Source organism: Nematostella vectensis, chromosome 4, assembly GCF_932526225.1.
Source record: "Nematostella vectensis chromosome 4, jaNemVect1.1, whole genome shotgun sequence".
Taxonomy (NCBI): Eukaryota; Metazoa; Cnidaria; class Anthozoa; order Actiniaria; family Edwardsiidae; genus Nematostella; species Nematostella vectensis.
The window spans coordinates 16,564,088-16,587,730 of NC_064037.1; the positions used below are offsets into that span (position 1 = coordinate 16,564,088).

Sequence of the window (23,643 nt, forward strand, 5' to 3'; positions counted from 1 at the left end):
GCAATGGCTTATGATCCGTCACCACTGTGATGTGACGTCCATACACATACGTATGCATCCTTTGCAATCCAAACAGCACTCCTAACGCCTCCCGTTCAATCTGTGCGTATCTCTTCTCAACATCAGTCAGTCCACGTGACGCATATGCCACTGGCTTGAATTCCTGACCATGTCGCTGCATCAGCACAGCCCCTAGACCGTATGGGCTTGCATCCACTATTAACTTTGTTTCAGCTTCCATTGAGTAATGGGCAAGACATGGCGCCTGGACAAGCATTTCCTTTACTGCTGAATATGCTTCAGATTCCTGTCGTGACCAGTGCCAAGCTACCCCCTTCTGTGTGAGCTTCCGTAGAGGTGCTATCACAGTTGCTAAATTGTCGACATACTGCGACAAATACGTAATACTGCCAAGAAATGATCTCAGCTCTGCAACATTCTTGGGTGTTGGAGCATCAACGATAGCCTTCACCTTTTCAGGATCTGGCTTCACCCCCACATCCGAGATGACGTGACCCAAGAACTTCAACTCTGATACTCCAATGATACACTTCGATGCATTGAGTTTGAGACCAGCCTCTTGAAAGACACTCAACACTCGCCTTAGATTGTCCCAGTGTTCTGCCTCAGTCTTTCTGTAAATCACAACATCATCGAAATATGTCAACACACCTGGTAACCCTCCGCAGATGATACTCATCATCTTCTGATATGCCTCAGGCGCCGAGGCTAGCCCGAACGGCAGTCTCTTAAACCGATACACCTTGCCGGCAGCCATAAATGCGGTGATCTCACGTGACTCCTCTGCTAACTTCAATTGCCAATATGCCTTGCGCAAGCCCAATGTTGTGAACATTTGAGCTCCATTGAGCTGCCTCAATACATGTTGTATCCGCGGAATTGGAAATCTTTCCCTGATCACAGCCTTATTCACTTCACGCAAATCAACACACACCCTGAGTTCACCATTATCCTTGTAGACAACATGTATCGGTGACACCCACGATGCACCAGTTGCCTCTTCTACCACACCGTCCTGAAGCATCCGCTCCATTTCTTTCTTAAGCTTTGTTTCCAGCATTGCCGGTACTGCTCGCTGTCGCTGTGCCACTGGTGGAACGTCTTCATTCACTAGCACTTTATACTCATAGCCCTTAAATTCTCCCAGTTCTTCACTGAACACATCACTGAATTCGTCCACAAGTTTATCCGCTTTCGAACTATCCCCGGTTGTCACTGCGTAAACTTTCATCAAATTAAGTCCAGTTATCGCACTCATTCCCAGCAGTGGCGGCCCTTGCACATCCACCACAAAGATTTCTTCTGTGATCTCTTTGCCTTCATAGTTGATTGTCCCTATGAATGTCCCAATGCAACGTATTTCTCCGCCTCCAAATGCTGAGAACTTCACTTTAGAACGTTGTAGCTTTCCATCAGTCTTCGCTTGATACCAGGACTTGGGAACTAATGTCCTGGAGCATCCAGTATCAACTATCATCTGTATGGGAATACCATTAATTTTAGTTGTAACACTAAGGTTCTGAGCACCTTTTTCTTTTGTGAAATGCACAAACTCATGGTCAATGTCCTCCTGTCCACAATTTGTAGCTACGTCCGGCTCAACCGAGTTAACCTTCATTTCTTGCTTCGCATCCTTGATTGGTTGTCTACAACACCTTTGAAAATGTCCAACTCTCTTGCACCGATGGCCCTCAGCTGCCCTTGCTCTGCACTTTAGATCATTTGCTATGTGATCCGTATTTCCACATCGATAACATTTCTTATTCTCCCTTTTCTGCGTCGAAGTCTTCTGCACTTGATTCACATCAAATGTTGTTGACTTTTCCTGTCCACCGAGTAGTCCAGCGTCTTTCTTGGCCTGTTCTATTGCCCTTCCTAGTGATTGAGCCTTGTGCAATGTCAACTCGTCACCTTGTTGTAGTAGTTTTCCTCGTAGATAGCTGTCTGCACATTTCTCAATCACCTGTCCTAGGATGTGTTCTTCCACCGCTCCCCCAAAGTCACACGTGTTCGCTAACACCCGCAGTTCCGCGACAAATAAGTCCAGGCTCTCACCACGTTCCTGAGCCCTCTTCCGAAACTTGTATCTCTCAGCCCACCTTGATCACATCTTCGCACTTGGTTTTAACCCCTGGTAATCCTGTCAGCAATCTCTGTACTCTCACACCCGCTAAATGTAGTAACGTCGCTCTTTGCACGACATCCTCTTCTTTATTCAGTTTTGTAGCAATGCTGTAGTTCTGAAACGACTCTAGCCATTGTTTCCACTCATCGCCGAGATTCGAGGCTTCTAAATTCACCGGGGGAAGCGGGGCCCGCGTGAAACCATCTAAATTCATTACTCACTCTTCCGTTGTTTACCCACGTCGCCAATATGTAGTGTCTAACTTCTGGATGGAAAAGATTACACAGGATGATTGTGAACACAACGCTTTACTCGCTCAGTTTACGCATGTACATAATCCAATATGGCGATTTACTTTTACCTCGTACCCAGGCCTCGCCCGGCTACACAGCCTACCCACTCGAACACTACAGTGGCCTGAAGGACATACTTATAGAGTCATGCATCGTAGCTGAAGGATCCATAGCCGGAGTCATTGACGGAAAACATTATAACCGCGCCATTAGGGCTCACAAGATCATTTTTGAAGCGCTGATGAGACTTGCTTGGGAGCAGTTCGTTAAGTGGACAGAGGACGAAGCACAGCCACATCAGCAAGCTGCTGTTACAGCCTTCCACCAGTTGATGGCTTCAACTGAGTTACAGCCCGACTCTCTCGACCGCATGCTCAAGACCCAGCAAGCCGAGACGACAATGCTGCTTTGGAGAGAGTTCCTTGATCACCTCCGTCTTGAAAATGGTGCTCTCTCGTATTGGATGTCTTACATCGACTTTGTAGAAGGCATCATTCTTGGACTTCTCCGTGCATCTCGTGAAGGCAACTGGAATCTACACCTAATGGCAATCAGGAATCTGATCCCGTGGTGCTTTGCCTACGACAGAGTTAACTACGCCAGATATCTGACGCCATACTTTGTCCAAATGACACGACTGAAGGAGGACCACCCTGAAGTAGAAGAAGCTGTAAGGGCCGGCGGATTCTCTGTGCAACTCGGAAGCACGAATCCCTTTGGTCGCATTCCTGTTGATCAAACGACTGAAGTTACTGTCAACAGGGACACGAAAACGTCTGGAGGGACCACTGGGTTCTCGCTTAAGCCTGCGACGATACAGCGACACTACTTGACGGATGAGTTCCGAAGTGTTTTCCTCAGACAACTGAGATTCATGGTGACTTCCATTACAGTATCAAAGCACACTGACCTCCAAAGCTCACGAATTAAGAAGGACGAGAAAGCAGTCTCACAAGTCGTTGATCTCCTTGAAGGCTGGATCAACCCATTTGCTGGGGAACACCCTCTTGTGAGCGTTTCAACAGGGAAGGTCGCACCCGAAATTGTAGCAGCTGACCTTGAGAATGCCTTGGATGTTGGGGAGCGATGTTATCGGAACTTCAAAGAAGAAAGATTAGAGAAGAACCCTCCAGTGACACATTTTCATGACCCTGTGAGACAGAACAAGCTACAGACATTCGCCAACATGAGCAAGAAGAGAGAAGTGAGGGCAGGCGATAAATCTGTTATTCTAAAGGCAGACCGACCGATCACTGTTTGGTAGAATAATAGTGATGGCCCAGGCAAGGAACCTAGTCATGGATGAAGTATTCACCCATCCGCTCGGCCCCTTGCCTTGGGCACTCTCCACTCCTGACGGTCTTCTCAGGAAGACCAACAAGGCCGCACTGGCAGCAGGACTGCTGAATAACGTTCAGTTCAACGATAGTGTGCCGAAAGAGAATATAGGTACTGTGATCGACGGAATGTCGCTTGTACAGATAATCAACGGAGATCGATCATTATTTGGACAGGTTGCCAATAACATCCTAGGGATGGCGTTGCGAGAAGGCGCGATGAGTAACAGGATAGAAGTCGTGTTTGACTCTTACAATGAGCTCTCAATCAAGAGCAGTGAGAGGCTGTTGAGAGGGGAGGTTGCAGGACACCAGCTTTGTGGCAGTATTACAAGCCAACAGATTGTACGGCAGTGGAGGAATTTCCTCGCCTATGAAAATAACAAAACGAGCCTCATCTCCTTTCTAGTACATGAATGGAAGAGTGAAGCAAACACCAGAAGGCTAGAGGGCAAGGTGCTATATAGCAATTTCGGTGAAAAGTGCTACAAGATTGCAGATGGAGTCTTTGAGGAAGTCCCCTTACTGAAGTGTGAGCAGGAGGAGGCAGATGGACGTCTTTTGCTGCATGCATTCCATGCTGCCCAAGAGGGCTACCCATTTGTACTTATCTGTTCAGATGACACAGATGTCCTGATAATGGCACTAGCTGTTACGAAACATGTTAACAGCCGATTGTTGATAAAGATGGGGACACGCAATCGCACCAAAGTGGTAGATGTCAACAAGGTGGCTGCATCTGCTGGACACGGTGTCTGCCAAGCCCTTATAGGGCTACACGCATTTACAGGTTGCGACACCGTGAGTGCATTTGCGGGGAGAGGGAAGATACAAGGACTCAAGTTAATCAAATCTCGACCAGAGTTCTAAGACGTATTTTGTGAGCTGGGGGAACGATGGGAGGTAGCAGAAGAGTTAGTAAGTAGGCTTGAGGCTTTCACTTGTGCCCTCTACTCTTCAAAGACCACAAAAAGAGACATCAAAGCTCTACGGTATCAAATGTTCTGCGCGAGACGGGGCGAGATAGAGAGCCACCAGCTTCCACCATGTAAAGATTCCCTTTGCAAGCACATCGAGTGAGCAAACTACCAGGCCGCCATCTGGAAACGCTGCACCAAGAACACTTCAAAGGTCCCGAGTCCTGTGGGGAGAGGCTGGAGAATGGAAACAGAAGATGGCAATCAAAAGCTTGCAATCGACTGGATGGTTGGCAGGCCTGCGCCAGAAGCGATCCTGGAACTTCTCGCATGCAGCTGTTCCAGGAAGTGTGTCTTGCCCAGTTGTCCCTGCTTGTCGAATGGCCTAAAGTGCAGCGACATGTGTAAGCTTATCGACTGTGACAATCAGGCATCATGTAACGAAGATGACTGGTCTGACGAGGATGAAGATGATGAGTTCTCTGGCGATGAAGATGATTGAGTCCGTATAACACAGCGATGTTTCAGCTAGCTATAGCTAAACAAGGAATATTTCACGATCTGCATATTCATAAAATAAATCAGACTAGCTAGCGAAGAGTTTCGATTTTCTATTCTATCTATTCCCGATTGAAATTTGAAGCCTATTTAAGATTTAAATGAAATTTCGGCTGGTACTTAGTGAGTACAATATTTTCCTGTCAGAACAAAAGCCCAATGCATGAGAAATACATCAATTTGACAAAATGTCCACATTTTGATAGCTGTTGATCGCTTTAAAAAGAAATACGCCGCCACTTCCGGTTCAACTTAGAGGTACTTCCGGTCTAAAATATTCCAGGAATGGTTTTATTACTCAAGTGAAGTGCTAAGCGTGACTTGGAAATGATTTTTAATAATCTATTAGAAGCATAGTATGTAACACGAAAAGCAAACCGCTACAAATATTTAATATGCAACATTTGAAGTAAGTATAACATCTAACTTCCGGTCTGATATGGTTGCTCTTCTTATATACCATAATGTTGGAGCAGAATAAGCACCACCCAACTATCTATAAATCACTCATGACGGCAACACACATATAAATAACTCATGACCGCCGTTTGCATATTACCCCCTAATTATACAAAGCTGCCACCAACTAACTGCTATCAGGCGTTTTCTAAGACAATATGACATAAGCTTTACAAAAATGAGTATGAGCGTTATTCACCACAAAATAAAACCGATAACTATCTTGATTTTCTAGGTAATATTTATTAGAAACAACAACGTAGCTTACAAGGTCCGAGCTGTGTCAGCCATGCTTTCATGAGTGCCCTCTATTCTAAGTGACGTCACGTAAAACTACAAGAGACTGTCAATCAACTATCGTGACAATAAACCTTCTCGGCTCATGGACTATTTGCATATGCGTGTGTGTGTGGGTGGGGGGGGGGAGGGCGGTGGGGGTGGAGTGCTCCGATTGGAGGGATAGAGTTACGCGCCTGGTTTTGATATGGATTTATGACTCTAAAATTGACAAAAATGCATTGTTGACATGGTCTTATAGCAATACTTCCTGCTTTTGTTTTAATTTTCCCATAGTCAATGGAAGCTGAAGGTGCTTGTAGGTTAGTTGGATGCTCCCTAGACATGTGCCTTACATTGGGGATGGCGTCAGTCAGGGCTACAGCGAGGTCTGCAAACAACGACCTTATGGACCCTTGGTCTATATCCAAAAGGAGGACTGTGTCAACCATGTGACGAAACGGATGGGAACAGCCTTACGGACCCTTGGTCTATATCCAAAAGGAGGACTGTGTCAACCATGTCACGAAACGGATGGGAACAGCCTTACGGACCCTTGGTCTATATCCAAAAGGAGGACTGTGTCAACCATGTAACGAAACGGATGGGAACAGCCTTATGGACCCTTGGTCTATATCCAAAAGGAGGACTGTGTCAACCATGTAACGAAACGGATGGGAACAGCCTTATGGACCCTTGGTCTATATCCAAAAGGAGGACTGTGTCAACCATGTGACGAAACGGATGGGAACAGCCTTACGGAAACTACAAAAAGAGTACAAAGGTAATTTCACCCCTAAAAACAAAACACAGCTTTAGCACATGCATTTGGTATATTGCGGATGCTATATCATGTCTCATAAGTAACTACATTTAGAAACTGCTGAGGGGGGGCTATACAAAGCATACTATTATATGTATTATAGGTATTATAGGTTCTTTAGCCTATGGGGTCTTAGTTACTCTTTCAAGCAGGCTCAACTGTCACGCATTGATTCCACTGGAGTTACCCTAGTCAAATTATGGCAATGAAATGCAATATTGTTTATCATGGCCATGTGTCCTTTTCAAAACTCAAAAGTGTGTTGACAAAAACAAGAGGCTCAAATATCATAGCCTGTTAATATGGAATGCCATATGGAATCTTATTTTTTATATGTTGACCAAAACCAAATTTTTATTTTAATATTCCATGATGGGATCTAAATATTTTGCTTCATCCATTTTCCACAGAAAAAAAACTTGGTGATGGTCGGCCACTATGTGGTCAAGACAGACTAACAGAGACCAGGGTTGAAGCCCTTCAAAATTTCTATGGCAATGCATGGAATTTTGAAAACCACTCTAAGAACTTTATGATACAATACCCAATGAATTTTTAGCAAGAGAATTACACAAATGATCAATAGCAATATGTAAGGGTATTATTAACACAATTCGACTCTGCATTTTGGAACACATCACAAACAAAACTAACTTTCTGCTCTGACCTCAGCCCCAACATGTTCCTAGAATGTTCTTGAAATTTGGTGAAATCTCAGGCTAGATGTTCTTATTTAAAAAAAGTGTATCTGGGGAAATTTGAAAATGGTCAAGTTCAAGATGGAGGAAATTTGAAAATGGTCAAATTCAAGATGGGGGAAATTTGAAAATGGTCAAATTCGAGATTGGGGAAATTTGAAAATTGTCAAATTCAAGATGGGGGAAATTTGAAAATGGTCAAATTCAAGATGGGGGAAATTTGAAAATGGTCAAATTCAAGATGGGGGAAATTTGAAAGTGGTCAAATTCAAGATTGGGAAAATTTGAAAATGGTCAAATTCAAGATGGGGGAAATTTGAAAATGGTCAAATTCAAGATGGGGGAAATTTGAAAATGGTCAAATTAAAGATGGGAAAAATTTGAAAATGGTCAAATTCAAGATGGGGGAAATTTGAAAATGATCAAATTCAAGATGAGGAAAATTTGAAAATGGTCAAATTCAAGATGGGGGAAAATTGAAAGTGGTCAAATTCAAGATGGGAGAAATTTGAAAATGGTCAAATTCAAAATGGGGGAAATTTGAAAATGGTCAAATTCAAGATGGGGGAAAATTGAAAGTGGTGAAACTCAAGATGGGGGAAATTTGAAAATGGTCAAACTCAAGATGGGGGAAATTTGAAAATGGTCAAATTCAAGATGGGGGAAATTTGAAAGTGGTGAAATTCAAGATGGGGGAAATTTGAAAATGGTCAAATTCAAGATGGGGGAAATTTGAAAATGGTCAAATTCAAGATGAGGAAAATTTGAAAATGGTCAAATTCAAGATGGGGGAAAATTGAAAGTGGTCAAATTCAAGATGGGAGAAATTTGAAAATGGTCAAATTCAAAATGGGGGAAATTTGAAAATGGTCAAATTCAAGATGGGGGAAAAATTGAAAGTGGTGAAACTCAAGATGGGGGAAATTTGAAAATGGTCAAACTCAAGATGGGGGAAATTTGAAAATGGTCAAATTCAAGATGGGGGAAATTTGAAAGTGGTGAAATTCAAGATAGGGGAAATTTGAAAATGGTCAAACTCAAGATGGGGGAAATTTGAAAATGGTCAAACTCAAGATGGGGGAAATTTGAAAATGGTCAAATTCAAGATGGGGGAAATTTGAAAATGGTCAAATTCAAGATGGGGGAAATTTGAAAGTGGTCAAATTCAAGATGGGGGAAATTTGAAAATGGTCAAATTCAAGATGGGGGAAATTTGAAAATGGTCAAATTCAAGATGGGGGAAATTTGAAAATGGTCAAATTCAAGATGGGGGAAAATTGAAAGTGGTGAAACTCAAGATGGGGGAAATTTGAAAATGGTCAAACTCAAGATGGGGGAAATTTGAAAATGGTCAAATTCAAGATGGGGGAAATTTGAAAGTGGTGAAATTCAAGATGGGGGAAATTTGAAAATGGTCAAATTCAAGATGGGGGAAATTTGAAAATGGTCAAATTCAAGATGAGGAAAATTTGAAAATGGTCAAATTCAAGATGGGGGAAAATTGAAAGTGGTCAAATTCAAGATGGGAGAAATTTGAAAATGGTCAAATTCAAAATGGGGGAAATTTGAAAATGGTCAAATTCAAGATGGGGGAAAAATTGAAAGTGGTGAAACTCAAGATGGGGGAAATTTGAAAATGGTCAAACTCAAGATGGGGGAAATTTGAAAATGGTCAAATTCAAGATGGGGGAAATTTGAAAGTGGTGAAATTCAAGATAGGGGAAATTTGAAAATGGTCAAACTCAAGATGGGGGAAATTTGAAAATGGTCAAACTCAAGATGGGGGAAATTTGAAAATGGTCAAATTCAAGATGGGGGAAATTTGAAAATGGTCAAATTCAAGATGGGGGAAATTTGAAAGTGGTCAAATTCAAGATGGGGGAAATTTGAAAATGGTCAAATTCAAGATGGGGGAAATTTGAAAATGGTCAAATTCAAGATGGGGGAAATTTGAAAATGGTCAAATTCAAGATGGGAAAAATTTGAAAATGGTCAAATTAAAGATGGGAAAAATTTGAAAATGGTCAAATTCAAGATGGGGGAAATTTGAAAATGGTCAAATTCAAGATGGGGGAAATTTGAAAGTGGTCAAATTCAAGATGGGGGAAATTTGAAAATGATCAAATTCAAGATGGGGGAAATTTGAAAGTGGTCAAATTCAAGATGGGGGAAATTTGAAAGTGGTCAAATTCAAGATGGGGGAAATTTGAAAGTGGTCAAATTCAAGATAAAAGTTTAGGCTTACTAGCAAAGATTATGCTTTGAGTGATGATTTTGGGGCTGTTCCAAATTTTGAAATTCCAGGGGTGAAATGAGTAAAAAGTTCATACAATTTTTGGATGCTCAGCTACAGGAAGCATTTTCTTTACACATTGGTTGTCTATTCCTAGAGATTTCAACTTTATCAATTCCCAGATATAAAGCTTCCCTTGGACCATGTCCACTTAGAATGATACATGCTTTGCCTTAAGGCTGGTGAATGGTTTCTATATGAGTGTAGCCTGCATAGCGGTGCTAAGGGGAAGGGGGAATGGGTCAGTGGATGAGAAAGAAATTGGAGGGCCGCTACACAGGCTAATATGATTGTATGATTATATGAAAACACACATGATTGTGTGCAAACAAATTGAAACCATGTGATCGTATGGGTCAGATAAGCTGTTGTCAACTGTAATCATGGAAAGCAGTGTTTAGAGACCTTAGGATATATTGTAGTTGGGCAGATGTGTGTAATGCCATCCACAACCTCTTTTTTGATATAATAAACATGACTATCGTAAAGTGGGCATATGGGGGTTCTGAACCTAGCCCACAGGTAGCTGCTGACTTGCCAAATTATCTCATAGCGAGTCAGCGTATACACGTAGGCTACTCTGAACCCAACTGAAATCCTTGGGGGTCGAGGAAGGGGGTCACAAAAAAGGCAAATTTCAATGGTTCTGAAATTTTACGGTTTCCAACAGTCCAAATCGTTACTCCCCCCTCCCCTTAAATGAGGGGAAATAGAGTACCACTGCAAGATGGGACAAACACATACTCACACAGAGCCATAGCAGGCCCTGTAAGATTGGGTGGGGGGGGGGAAGGGGCACAATACAGAAACATTAAGAAAGTATTGGGGGGCACAGTTATGTCCCTACTGGTTGTTTTCTTATAATTTTTTAAAATATTGGGGGGGGGGGCACATCTACGCCCCTACTGCTCTTTTCCTTATAATTTTTGAAAATATTGGGGGGGGGGGGGGGCACATCTACGCCCCTACTGCTCTTTTCCTTATAGTTTTTGAAAATATTAGGGGGGCACAGCTACGTCCCTACTGCTCTTTTCCTTATAATTTTTGAAAATATTAGGGGGGCACAGCTACACCCCTACTGCTCTTTTCCTTATAATTTTTGAAAATATTAGGGGGGCACAGCTACGCCCCTACTGCTCTTTTCCTTATAATTTTTGAAAATATTAGGGGGTACAGGCGTCCAGTGCTCCACCCCCTGCTACGGCCACACAAAACCTGCTCACATCCACAGCTACTGGCAGGTCACTGGGTTATAAGGTAGTTATTCTGTGCAGTATTCGTACAATATCTTTTATTTTTACACAATACCACTTTTACAACGTGCAAATACTCAAAGGCTGTACATGTATAAGACTTTACAACACATAGAGATAAAAATATGTTAAATGTCCATGGGACTGAATCTTTGGCTTTCAGAAAGCTATTCCTGAGATGCTTCAGGAAAACATTAATGTTTATAAATATCTAGTTTTCTGACTAATGTAATAATCTTCCCTGCAGTTTGTCAGCTAAGTAATTATTAACAAATTCTCTTGCATTCTCCGTTGTGATGACATCATTGTCGGAGACGAACACTCTCCGAGATGGGATATCAAGAATCACTAAAATGTTCTCATCGTCTGGAAGGGAGGCAAACTCACGCAAGCTTTCCGCAACTTCATCATTACGAGCACAGAGAAACGTTATGGGACGATCCTCTCCTTTTTCGGCTGCATCTTTAGCAATTTTATCAGCAAGTGGCTGAAACATTTCCCTTGCTTGCTTGAGAGTTTCTTCCTCCCCATCTGACGATTAATACAAAAATGCTATCATACATCTACCTTGTCACACAAAAATGCTATCAAACATCTACTCAGTAATACAAACCCCCCCCCCCCCCTATGCAGATTTATATTTTGATAGAAAATATAAAATCATTCATTCATTTTAGGGGCATACAGTACCTGCCTTTAATCCAGCTAAGCCTGTCCTTAACCAGAATATCAGAAATAACGGGGCTTGTAACAGCTGAAAACATGCCCCTGGATTCAAAATATGACAACTCCATCTTGATAGTTCATACGAAGGGGCAGAGAAAAAGACTAACCTGCAAAGTATATTGCACATGTCTCTTCATTAACAATTAGGGCAGTGATGGGGTTTAGATCATCGTAAGGCTTTATCCTCCATGGGAACTCCTAGAAAACAATACGATCTTTTAGGACATATACATTTGCCAAAATGTCAATTGTCTTGCCATGGCTTATTATAATAGAACTATTTATTGCTGTATAAAATTTAAGCTCTTTACCAATAGGTTTCAAGGGGGTTTCAAGGTTTCAAGCTTTGTTGGGGGTGATAGGGGGTTGTCAAAATACAAAAAAGTGAACCAAGTACAGTTTTAAATTATGACATTTTTAAAGCTTTTCAATTAAAAACAATTTACACAAATTTTGTGTAAAATCAAATTTGCAAATACCATATATAGTATATGGTATATATATATATGTAACTGGCACAAACAAGATATGCTCCTCCTATGGTATAAATCAACACAAGGTTTCTTTTGCTCTGAGGACGGGCTAACGCCCGAAAGGTCAGCAAAATAAGTCTGCTTCACAAAAATGTTCAACATACTTTTTCTGCCCTGTGTTGAATTATAGCTTGTCTACACCACACCTATGCAGACCATCTTGTACAGTTAGCTGTTGTCTTTCTAGTTATACCACATGTTCCTCATATGACAGAGTTACATTTTTTACCTTCCCAAGTTTATCATGCAGCACAATAGTCCTCCCATTTGTGGATATAATCTTCCAGTTCTCATCAACTATAATAAAAGTAGGAATCCCTGAAATAGAATTAAAATGGTCTGCTTTTAGCATAAATTATGATCCAAAGTTTTAAAGATGCAACCACTACTATTGCCTTTTTTGCAGGCTTTTTTTTCGCGCAATTTATGGTTATAATATTTTTTTAGTGATTATAAGTTGTTACACAGAGATTAACAGTACCTTCAACTCCAAAATGTTTTGAGACAGCTAATCGCCGGTCAGAATCTTCATAGGGTATTGCAAACCATGGCATGGTGTTTAGGTAGTCTTTGAATGAATCTTGACTTCTATCAGAACTGACAAATATGACTTCAAAAGCATTATTTGCTTTACGCACTGCATCATACGTTGATACCAGTTCTGGGGTGAAGGCTCTGCATGGTGGACACTGCAAGCAGGAATCAGGGTTTAGATATAGTGACATCCCTTTTAAAGGCATTTTGTTGTTGGAAAGAGAGGATGGACAAAGTCAATTTCTACTTAGCATCCCAATCGCTGATTACATGACAAAAACAGGGATGATCTACTTACTATCACTATTACTATTATAGCATGGCTTCACAGCTTACACACCTTAATTTAGTCTGGATTTAATTTGTATGTAAATAAGACACAGTGCATGCATTGTTAGGGGGTGGACTCTATGTTGTCTTACTTAAAAATGCTTAATTTGTGCATCTAATACTGACAAAAGTGTTTCTTTAGCAAGCTTTCTTCATCATGCTACCTTCTAAACCTAATGCAGAAGAAATGAACGTATAATCAATATCAACTTACCCAGTGAGCTGAAAAATATATGCCTACAATTTTTCCCTTCAGATCCCCAGCATTGATAACTTCCCCATTCTTGTTTACAAGGCTACCACTGATAATTTCTGATAGAGGTTTTGGTCTCCAAGGGAAGTTTTTTCCCTCCTGGTCTTCTATGAGGGCACCCCGCCCATCTCTGGTGATAACACTGCCGTCCTTGCCTTCAAGTAACACCAGCGTTGGGATGCCTGCGATCTTGAATTTCTGAGAAAGCTTTTTCTGTGGAAGGGAACATTAAAAGTTTGCAAAGGTTTTCAGACCTATGACCCCAAGTCTTTTTTTGTGGTAAGCTGTAAGACCTAATTACCTCTCTCTCTATCGCTTGGACCCCTCAGACTTCCAAGCTCACCCTCTCCACACAACTTGCAGCTCTTTTAATTTAAAGAACAGTCTGATCTCATCTCTAGGAGTGGATCTATGGGTTTGGGGGGTTTAGGGCCACATTCCTTAGGGCATTTAAAAGGCACTATTAAATCATGACATTTTGGGCTGCTAACTCAATCGCTTAGGCTTTTGGTGGTAAAATAACAACAACAAAAAGCAACTTATTCAGAGCATACGAATCAGCTGGAAAGTTCCTTTATTAGAAATGGCTAATGTTAATTGAAAGATTTTTCCCTTTTTCTTTGGCACGACAGGCACGACAGTTTCTGTATAAATTTTGGCAAAAATATTGAAAATGTTTTTGTTATGGTTTTATTTAGAAAGGGAGTATGCAAATCCATTGCCTGGGGAAGGTATTTCATACTAAATTTTAACAGAAACATAATGCTGTTTTTCAAGTGCAATAGACCCAATTGGCTAACATGCTAACATTAAATCATTGGCCAATTGTGTCTATTTTGCATAAAGTTCCTTAATTGGTAATAGATTGATAATGTAATAATAATGTAAAAATGCCCACCTAAGACCAAAAACAGCAAAGTGGAGTGCAGCCTTAAGACACTAATCATAAATCTTATTTACCAAACACTCTTTTTTTATAAGAACCTTTTTTTTATAAGAACGTCCAGCCTGAGGTTTCACCAAATTTTAAGAACATGCTAAGAACATGCCAAGGCTCATATAGCAAAAAAAAAAAAAAATTATTTTTTAGCCCTCATGCGTTTTAAAATGCAGAATCAAATTGCGCTAATGGGTGCTAGATTGACCCAAACTATTAGCATAATTTATTTGACCATGCAACAGGTATAATAGAAAAAAATCAAATTATGTTGGTATACTACCAGTCCACCACTGAGGTAAAAACAATACTGACATTATAGAAAGTACAAATATCTATTCACTTCATAAAGGAAAGAAAAATATTTTTGGAGTTATTAAGAATGCCTCTCTGCATATAAAGCTTATCTGCTGTGATCCCAAAAGAATTCCGGCTATTGGATAATCCTCGCAGACAAAGCAGTCATCAATTAGGAAAAAAAATCCATGTTTGCTGAAGAAATGAGTTCACACCTCTTCGACAGCACTCATCATTCAGATATCAATATGTTATAAGCAACGATGACATTAATGGCTAAAAAATATCGGAGAATTTACTAAATTAGTTTTTTTAGGAAAATGACGGGAATACGAATAACTTAATTACTTATTTTTGTAAAAAAAAAATTAACAGCGTAACTTTGGTATTAAAAGCGCCAATCCGCCAAAAGTACTCGAATGTGTTCCAGCCTTGTTTTAGAGTAGAACACTTCTTGCCAGCGATATTAAATACTACTAGCCATTATGCACGGTATGACGAAGACAAAACAGCTATTTGGGTATGTTAACAAACAATAGCTTTAAACGGGAATTCAGTGAGCAGACACAAAAGAAATTGGAGGCGACATATTTATCGAGTGGTCTCGCTATTAATTAACGCAAATAGGTAATCAGATTGCTCTTCGCTTGATATTTTCTGAAAACAAACACAAGGGTTTTTTGTGAGGATTTTTTGAGCGTGCACATCTGTTTGTAATGTCTCAAAGACAAAATAACAATCATCACTTCGCCTCACTCTTTGTTTATCGCAGCGAAACGCAGCATGCCGAAGACTAGCTTTTGCAGCGATAATATTTCAATCAATTCGCATGATCGCGTTTATCCCCGCCATCTGATTACAAAGAAGCCAAACTCTCCACAACCCTGTCTAAAGATAGAGTTTCTAATTTCGAACACTTGATCGTTGGCTGATATTTGCAAGGCGATAGCACTAGCTGCATATTGATCACTTACTTTTCGTTCCCGCTCGCTGAAGGGCAAAGAAAGCCACGGCATCTCCTTGAAATAGTTATTGAACTGCCCCTCATCTTTATCCGAGCTTATGAACACAACTTCCAGCGCATTATTTGTTTTCGATCGGTAGTTTTGGTAGAATTCCACAAGTTTCGGAGTGAAGCCCCTACAAGGAGGGCACCAATGCGCGCTGAAATACAACCCAACAATCTTGCCCTCGCCAGACAAGCTTTCCACGCTAATTTGGCCGTGTTTACCAACTAAATTCTTGCCTAGAAGACTTTCCAGTGCTTTGGCCATACTTTGGAGGTGTTTTAGTGATAAAAGGTAGCGATATTGGGAGAAATTAAAGTTGTGTTTGGTCAGCGTACGACAGCCGAGGCGTAAGGGAGAAACGGCATCCGATTCTAGGGTAAAGCGATCTGCGATCTGATTGGCCAAATGCCCAATTGGGACAGGAAACCCACACCACTTCCTGCGATGACCGCAGACTGACAGCCGATAGTGCAGACAACTTACACTAAATAAACATGTCAACAAACTTATACGGGATTCGAAAATGGGAGGATTGACTACAGCTCCTCAATACTATAAAACTTTTGCTGTACATGTGTGTTTTCAGTGCCATAGCAGGCCTCGAAACATTGGAGGGGCACAATACCGAAACATTAAAATATTGGGGGCATAGCCACGCCCCTACTGCTTATTTTCTTATACTTTTTTAAAATATTGGGGACATGTGCCCCCAATGCCCCACCCCTGCCGAAGACCTGTTTTTTCATGTATTAGACAAGGGTTCTGAAGCTGTCCTCATTTTCAACCAGACCAGGAGAAATGGGATCTGGAGTTAAACAGCAAGGCTGAGCTTGGTGTATAGCTTCCCTTCTCCCATAGCCTGAAAATCCACAGAAACGCTTGCTACACAGGCTACTTTTCCCAACCCCCTCCTGGACCCTGATTGAAGAATACTTAAAATGTCATTTTAACTATTTTCACAGACCTAAGTTGAATATACAGGAAGGGGTATTTCAGGGGTGTTCCCAGATGAAGTTTCTCAAAAAGCCATCCAAAGTATAAGTAGTCAAGTGTTTCTTGGATGTTATGGAAATGACCAGGGGATGACTGTGACCCCCCCCCCCAGTTCTTTGAGGCCCCTGTATTCATGGTAACCACCCTACCTACATACTTGGATATGGAATATAAGGTGATTTCCCTTCCTTCAGTGAGGCATTTTATAACTAAGTGGCACAAAAAGGTTAAAAAAGGGTTGAGGATAGCCACCAATATAGCAGAAACAAATTAAATGACACAAATTTGGTTTTGTTTTTGATATTTACTTCAGTTTATTTTCCAAAATTCAGTCCACAATTACATTCAGCACTTATGAATCTGTTTAAGACACTGGGTATTAAAACAAACGAAAAAGGTCCGAGAGTTATTGGCATTACATAAAATGTCGAAAGCATAAAGTTTGTTGAAATAAAATATAGTGATGCTGTGATAAGTCAATTGATTTCATTCTCCTTTCTCTTGTTTCATCAATTGTCGCTTCTCTTCATCTAGTCGTTTGGCATAGGCCTGTGCCATAGAGTTAATAATCGATAGAAGAAAGTAGACAATCATAGCAATCACTACTTTCTCGAAGACCCACGCCAAAATGTTGGGCTCCTGGAGAAAAAGAGAATGCATTTTTAATATGGTAAACATGTCATCATGCTCTTCGGGATCAGGCCATAGCAAGAATTTTTAAGTGGGGCAGAGTTATTCAATCATTAAACAAATTATTTTCACTTAGATATCCCTTCCTAGCTTGCAGTATTTATTACTTTCAATGAAGTAAACCTACCAATCAAATTGTGGGTTCATAAACTGGACCCCTATAGCCCCTTGGATATGAGTCTAGGGCTAAATGCAGGACCGACTTAATTTTATAACTATTCAAGAACCAATAAAAAATCAAAACAGATTACCGAGGCAACTGTTCCCTTCCCACTCTTGCCTCGAAGCTTCTCCTTCTGCTTTTCCAGGGCAATTTTAAATGGTTTCTGGATATATGGTCCAACAGCAGGGATAGTGCTAGATTGAGAAAGGAAAAGTTTGAAGGCCATAGTTAGAGGTTTGCCTTGTTATATATTCATTACTGGCTAGCATACCTAGCCATTTGATAGCCATCAATGGGTCATGGCTTACTTTACAACCCAGAGATAGGATGAAGTATGATGCTTCTGCTTGATATTAATATAATTTTAATAATATTTGCCCCACTGGAAACTTTTAGCTCTTATTTTTCCAGCTTAGAACACTCACTAAATGTCTAATTATGTAGCTTCAAGCCCAATTGAATACCCTGCTACAAAGTGATCCTAGGGGTAATTTAAAAATTTGTAATCATTTGTGCACATTAAAAAATAAATTAAAAATTAAAAATGATCCTAATATCATCTTTTGTGGAGTTGATTTTCTGATTAGAGCATTGAAGATACCAACTCTTGAGTTTAGCCATATAATGAACACTCAAGGATACAATGAACAATCAACACTAGGAGGAAGCAATGCTGGTACTTAAACAAGAAACTTGCCTTTCCTTCTACCCTGAATAATTTCTTAACCACAAAGAATAACGTACCCGACAAACTCCAGCACTGATTCAACGTAGTGTTTACTAAATGACAAGATTACAAAGGATTTCTGAAACAGAACAGTACAGTTGCAGGCATTAGAAACTAGAACTTTGACAACAAAAATATCAATTGTGTGCTCATTTACACATAATAGCTGGTAGCTGATAATCCCTAGGTGTAGTCCAGGCACACAGCAACACATCCCAGCTTCCTTACACATTTCAATGTGCACACAGTTTTAAACTGTGAGAATTTGATTTTGATTATTTTTCCAACAGGAAACTTCTATATTTCAGATTGAAACATACTTGTATGTGCATCTTAATAACAGCTTTGCCAATGAGTGTGGCACCAAAGAATGTCCAGAAGGGCACTAAGCAATGACCACATGTTATTCCTGCCAGATCAAATAGTGGGTTTGGGACCTGTAATAGACAGAAACAGAACAGCCGAAGCAACAAGGTTAAACTATTATCCTAAAGGCACAAACTTTGATGATATTTAAATTTACCCCCAAAATATGTTTTTTAAAAAATAAAAGTACGCTGTCAGTGGTGTAATAGATTTTAATACTTACAGATGCACAGATTAAAATCCCAAAGAATCCGACTCTTTCGACAAAGTCATGAACAAACTTCTTTGCCTTTGTCCACAAGTCCTGGCCAGCGGCTGAGGTCATTCTTTCCAGCTCTTCAACTTCGTCCAATTCCTCATCATCAGGCTCAACACCAGACAACCGTGCTATGAACCAAAAAAATATACAGTAGTCAGAGCTATCACACAAAAACATATACAGTAAAGTAGTAAAAAACATATAGTCAGAAACCAATGATTGAAAAAAGTAGTACAATAATTTAATAACTTTGCTTAAGGAAGTGTTAAGGTACAATAGTGTAGGGTAGTGTAAAAAGGCACAATAAAATACCTGCTCTTGCCATGAAATAAGGTGGCAATTCTCCAAGAGCTGTTCCAGCTCCCTTCAAAAGAATAGAAGGGTTAATAAAATCAGTGAAAGCTAATTTATTATCAGAATAAAAAAAAGGAAGGGACATGTTACAGGTTTACAGAGTGTGACCGGCAAATGTAAATAAATAAACACTCTTACCCACATAAATGCCTCTAGCCTGACTTTACTCATAATTGTCCACATGTTGACTGGGGATGAGGAAACATGGCCTGGAGCTGGGCACTTGATGCTAGAGAATTACAAATCAAACATGACATGATAATTGCAGCATTAAATACTACATGATGATTAAAGCTGTATTGTCACCAGTTTACTTCCAGTTGATTACGTAACAATCTCTGATGATTTTAAATGGAAAACGCAAAAAATATTTCAAAATATTGAAAGCAGTGTGTCTATTGCAAGTTTCTTCGAGGATGTGATTGATAATTTAGAGCGGATGGCATGTTAAATATCTCTGATTCTAATAGATTCTTTGTCTTTTAACGGTTGAGGTTTCCGTCGGACCTTCGGAAGTGAACTGGTGACAATGCGACTTTAAACAAAGAGCCGCCATATTTCAAAATTCACTCACTCAGTAGGATAAGGGGGCTCAGGGAAATCCAGACTGACGCACTCCCAGGCAGCCAGAGTCACGGAAGCTATATGTGGCCCCTGCAAAATAAAAACAATTTGAATGCCCATTCAAAGCCACGATTTACTAAGAGAACAGTGAAAGGGGGCATGCAGACCTAGTTATTTTGGGAAAAGTGTAAAATCAAGATATTCTTTTAGCTAGAAAAGCTAGAAAAGATGTCTATTCACTGGCAAAAGCTTCCACCAGACAAATTTGGGTGTCATAAATAAGATAAAACTAGAATTGATATATTTTGTATATATAAACTTTAAGAAAAGAGCTCATTTTGCATACATCTGTCTTCTAATGAACTTCATATGATGCAAGTAATAGTTTTTTTGGTTTACTGTTGATTATGATTTATTTTGACAACCCTTTTCAAACAGGATTTTTGCAAGCAGCATGGGAGTGCCATGTTATCAAACATGTAATATCTCATCATTTATCACTTCACAATCACTCAGAGTTTTTGTGTTGTTGTTGTAAACAAAAAGTTGAGCAAACCAGACATAATAATTGTGCATTAAGAGATGCAGTGAACATCTTACTAATGATAATGAACATACCAGGTAAAGTAGAAAAGTATGGAGGCCTGTGCCTAGCCCAACAGAAGAGAGAATACCAAGACCGACCCAGTACGCACACCATACAGCAAGTGCCTCTATTTCGTCAATGTACTAAAATAAACACACAGGAAAGAATATGTTATCAGAAAGAACAACAGGCAGGGATTGTAGCAAAGGGTAATGTACATAGAGGCCTAACCAGACAAAAAAAAAAACACTAATGCCTGCTTAGTACTTCATTTTGTACTTGGGAGGGGAGGGGAAGGGATCGGGACCGCGGCCCCACTACCTTTTTGGGCAGAAACAAGTCAAATACTATTAATTATTCCTTTTTCCTTTTTCAATATTATTTTTTTCAATTCTCAACCCACCCACTTTTCAATGCTCTGCAGTCTCTGCACTATACTTAAAATTATCTATCGCACCATGACAAGAATAAAGCAAATAAGGGATAACTTCTGAAAACAGGGTTATGGACTCACATGGTGATGGGCACCATCAACATTATACACCAGTAATGTGGTAAGAGTAATAAATGTAATCAATGAACAGGTCTTTCTGTGCTTCAAAACTCTGTAATAAAAAAACACACAACTTCATTAGCTATGAAACACACAAAAAAAGGAAATAAGATGACTTGAATTTTCATTCAAGTGCTATAGGCATGCTTCTTGTCTTACCTCTCTTTGTAGTCATGTAATAAAATAATGACTTCAAGAACAAAATAGTGCAGCGTAGTTATAGGTCTTCTCCATAGTACTATCTTATGGCGCTTCTGTTGGTCCAGCTTGCGCTGGCGTCTCAGCTCCTCCTCAAATGCAGGGTCAGAGCTCATTGTATGGTGAGCTGTGCCGTTATTAGGTATCTCACTCTCTAAACAAGCAATTTAGTGTATGAACAATTTGTGAGATAAAGCATTATTCAATTATTAACTAATTAAAAATTTTTTATATGTAGCCTAGCCTGTAGGCTTTGATAGTCGAAAACCAGCATGAAAACCCCAAAAACACGAAGTTCGCATAACCTGGCCACCATCTTGGATAACGCGCTCCGCAGGGGGTGGGGGAGAAAAAATGTGTGGGGAAGGGGAGACGGTTCTTTTCCCCCTCTTCCCCTCCCTTGCTCATCTTTTCACCCCCTCTCCCTGGGGAGGGGTTAGATAATAGGGGAAGAATATGTGTTGGTTGAATTTAGACATTCAACACTCAATTAAAAGGCTAGGAACAATCCTAATACAGCAGTCCTGTATTCTATAGCCAACCTTATTGACAAATTCACTTGAAGATTAGTTCCTAGCTAAATCCCTGCTCTTAGTAAGAATTTTTTTTGGATAAGGGGATTTTTTTTTGGATAAGGGGAGTTTAATCGTCATGTGATAGCTTCGAGTTAATGATGACCAAAGCCTTGAGGCAAAATAATATCAACCAACACAATGAGTTTTATCAGAAAACTTGATAAACACTCTAAAACCTACTCTATGCAAATAGTTATTTCTTGATAATCTTTATTATTTAACTGGTGTAAAGAAGGCAAGCAATTATTTTTTTAAATTTCAAAATAGGCCATGCTAATTATTATACTTACCTGTTGTTGATGGCTTGGATCTCTCTCTTGGGCCCTCTACATGGTTCATTTGGTCATTTCTAGAAAGAGAAAAGATTACCAGACAGGCATTACATTACATCATATTTCGTACTATACTCTTTTACACAAGATTCTTAATGACATGTAACCGGCATCCTTATATTGGTTGTTCAATATATCAGAAGGAACAGTCAAGCTGCGATCAAAACATCTCACAAAAGTTCATATATATCTTCATATGAACAGTAAGATATGATTTACCTTAGCAAAGAGTTTGCCGGCATTTCGTCCGGTACATTTTTTGTTTCTGTGTTTTTGGATTCTGTGTCCAACTTCCTCAGTCGAGCAACCTACCGACAAACGGTCATCAGCACTAAGACGTCATCAATGCATTATAACCACTTAGTCACAAGAAAGTGTGACGGAAATAGAGAAATATGACCTATATATACCAGTTCAGCCTTTAGTCCGTAAGGGGAAGCTCCACGTAATTTAAGTTCTTTGCGCAAATCTACTACCCGGAGTTGTGAATACGAGTCAATCTGATCTGCGTTGGAGGATTTCTCGGAGAATTCAGTTCCCCGCAGGCTTCGTCTAGACCTTCTTCTTGCTGTATCGGCCATGTATCGGTAAACTGATATTCCTTAGCTGGTTCGCCCTTCAGGCACAAGCAGATCGAATAGTAGAATTATCTCTTTAGGATACAATGAAGTACAATGGTTTTTTTTCGATTCAAGGAACAAATACTGAGTTGGCCACCAACCGTCAACCGCTGACCATCACACCATCACACACGTGTACATACAGCCTCGTTCCCACGTAAACAGGCAACCCAACACACTCATTGTCATCAATGAGTGGCAAAATATTGGTGCCGAATACAAAGTAGGTATATGAAAACACCTTAGTGGGGGGAACGGCGAAGATCAGCCTTTCCTCAACATCTAATGTCCCTGTAAGTTTTTTCAATTCCCTATTTGCTTGGTGTGATTTAAAGACACTACAGGAAATAGATATTGAAGGCCAACAAATTCATACCCTAGGAAAATATATTAAGAAAGTATTATATAAAAGTTATGCAACATTTTGGAAAACCCAGGCACAGTTAAATCAAAATAGTGGAAAGCTACGCACTTATTGCAAGATCAAGACAAATATTAAACTAGACAAATATTTATCAGAAGCTAATGTTAGACGCCGACAATCTATGACTAGATTGCGTGTCTCGGAACACAAACTAGCAATTGAAACAGGCCGCTATAAAAATTTACCTTATGAATTAAGGATTTGTGAAAAATGTTAAAAAATAAGGTTGGGGACGAGTACCATACATTAATGGAATGCGACTATGCCAATGATATTCGTCGAGTATTTTTTAATGATCTATTTGCAATCAATAACTCTGGCCAAAAAACCTTTTTTTTTTATATTATGAGCTTAACAGATGACTCCATTACGAGCCTAGTCCTGAAATTTTGTGATGATGTAATTAAATATTATGAATAGAGGATAGTCATATAAGCCAACCTACTTTGTATATTATCCTAATCTACCTGTATTGGTATTTATTGGAATAAAGTTATTATTATTTTTATTTTTATTATTATATAAATAAATCACAAATAAATAAATCATAGTAGCTTTAATTGAAA

The 23,643-nt window shown here is 39.9% G+C and overlaps 2 protein-coding genes, 1 long non-coding RNA gene and 1 pseudogene across 3 annotated transcripts; 2 read left to right on the plus strand and 2 right to left on the minus strand.

The window, feature by feature from the left end:
* The first annotated feature begins 2,424 nt into the window (after positions 1–2,424).
* Positions 2,425–5,291, plus strand: LOC116619144 (annotated as a pseudogene).
* Positions 5,292–6,170: 879 nt separating this feature from the next.
* Positions 6,171–7,444, plus strand: LOC116619116. Its single transcript, XR_004296529.2, has 2 exons — positions 6,171–6,770; positions 7,220–7,444. It is a non-coding gene; the product is annotated as an uncharacterized LOC116619116 (long non-coding RNA).
* A 3,617-nt stretch (positions 7,445–11,061) lies between these two features.
* LOC5513927 (nucleoredoxin) lies at positions 11,062–16,055 on the minus strand. The gene is made up of 6 exons (XM_001634099.3): positions 15,638–16,055; positions 13,391–13,642; positions 12,794–13,001; positions 12,542–12,630; positions 11,887–11,977; positions 11,062–11,584 (listed from the first exon to the last, which is right to left on the minus strand). Exons 1-6 carry the CDS (start codon positions 15,935–15,937, stop codon positions 11,277–11,279), a joined length of 1,248 nt encoding a protein of 415 aa, XP_001634149.2. The 5' UTR covers positions 15,938–16,055; the 3' UTR covers positions 11,062–11,276.
* Positions 16,056–16,950: 895 nt separating this feature from the next.
* Positions 16,951–22,771, minus strand: LOC5513926 (vacuole membrane protein 1). Its single transcript, XM_032383565.2, has 14 exons — positions 22,444–22,771; positions 22,253–22,341; positions 21,992–22,050; positions 21,088–21,280; positions 20,890–20,980; positions 20,408–20,518; positions 19,800–19,879; positions 19,364–19,454; positions 19,184–19,235; positions 18,836–18,999; positions 18,567–18,683; positions 18,264–18,325; positions 17,608–17,713; positions 16,951–17,305 (listed from the first exon to the last, which is right to left on the minus strand). Exons 1-14 carry the CDS (start codon positions 22,612–22,614, stop codon positions 17,153–17,155), a joined length of 1,539 nt encoding a protein of 512 aa, XP_032239456.2. The 5' UTR covers positions 22,615–22,771; the 3' UTR covers positions 16,951–17,152.
* Between the last annotated feature and the right edge of the window lie 872 nt (positions 22,772–23,643).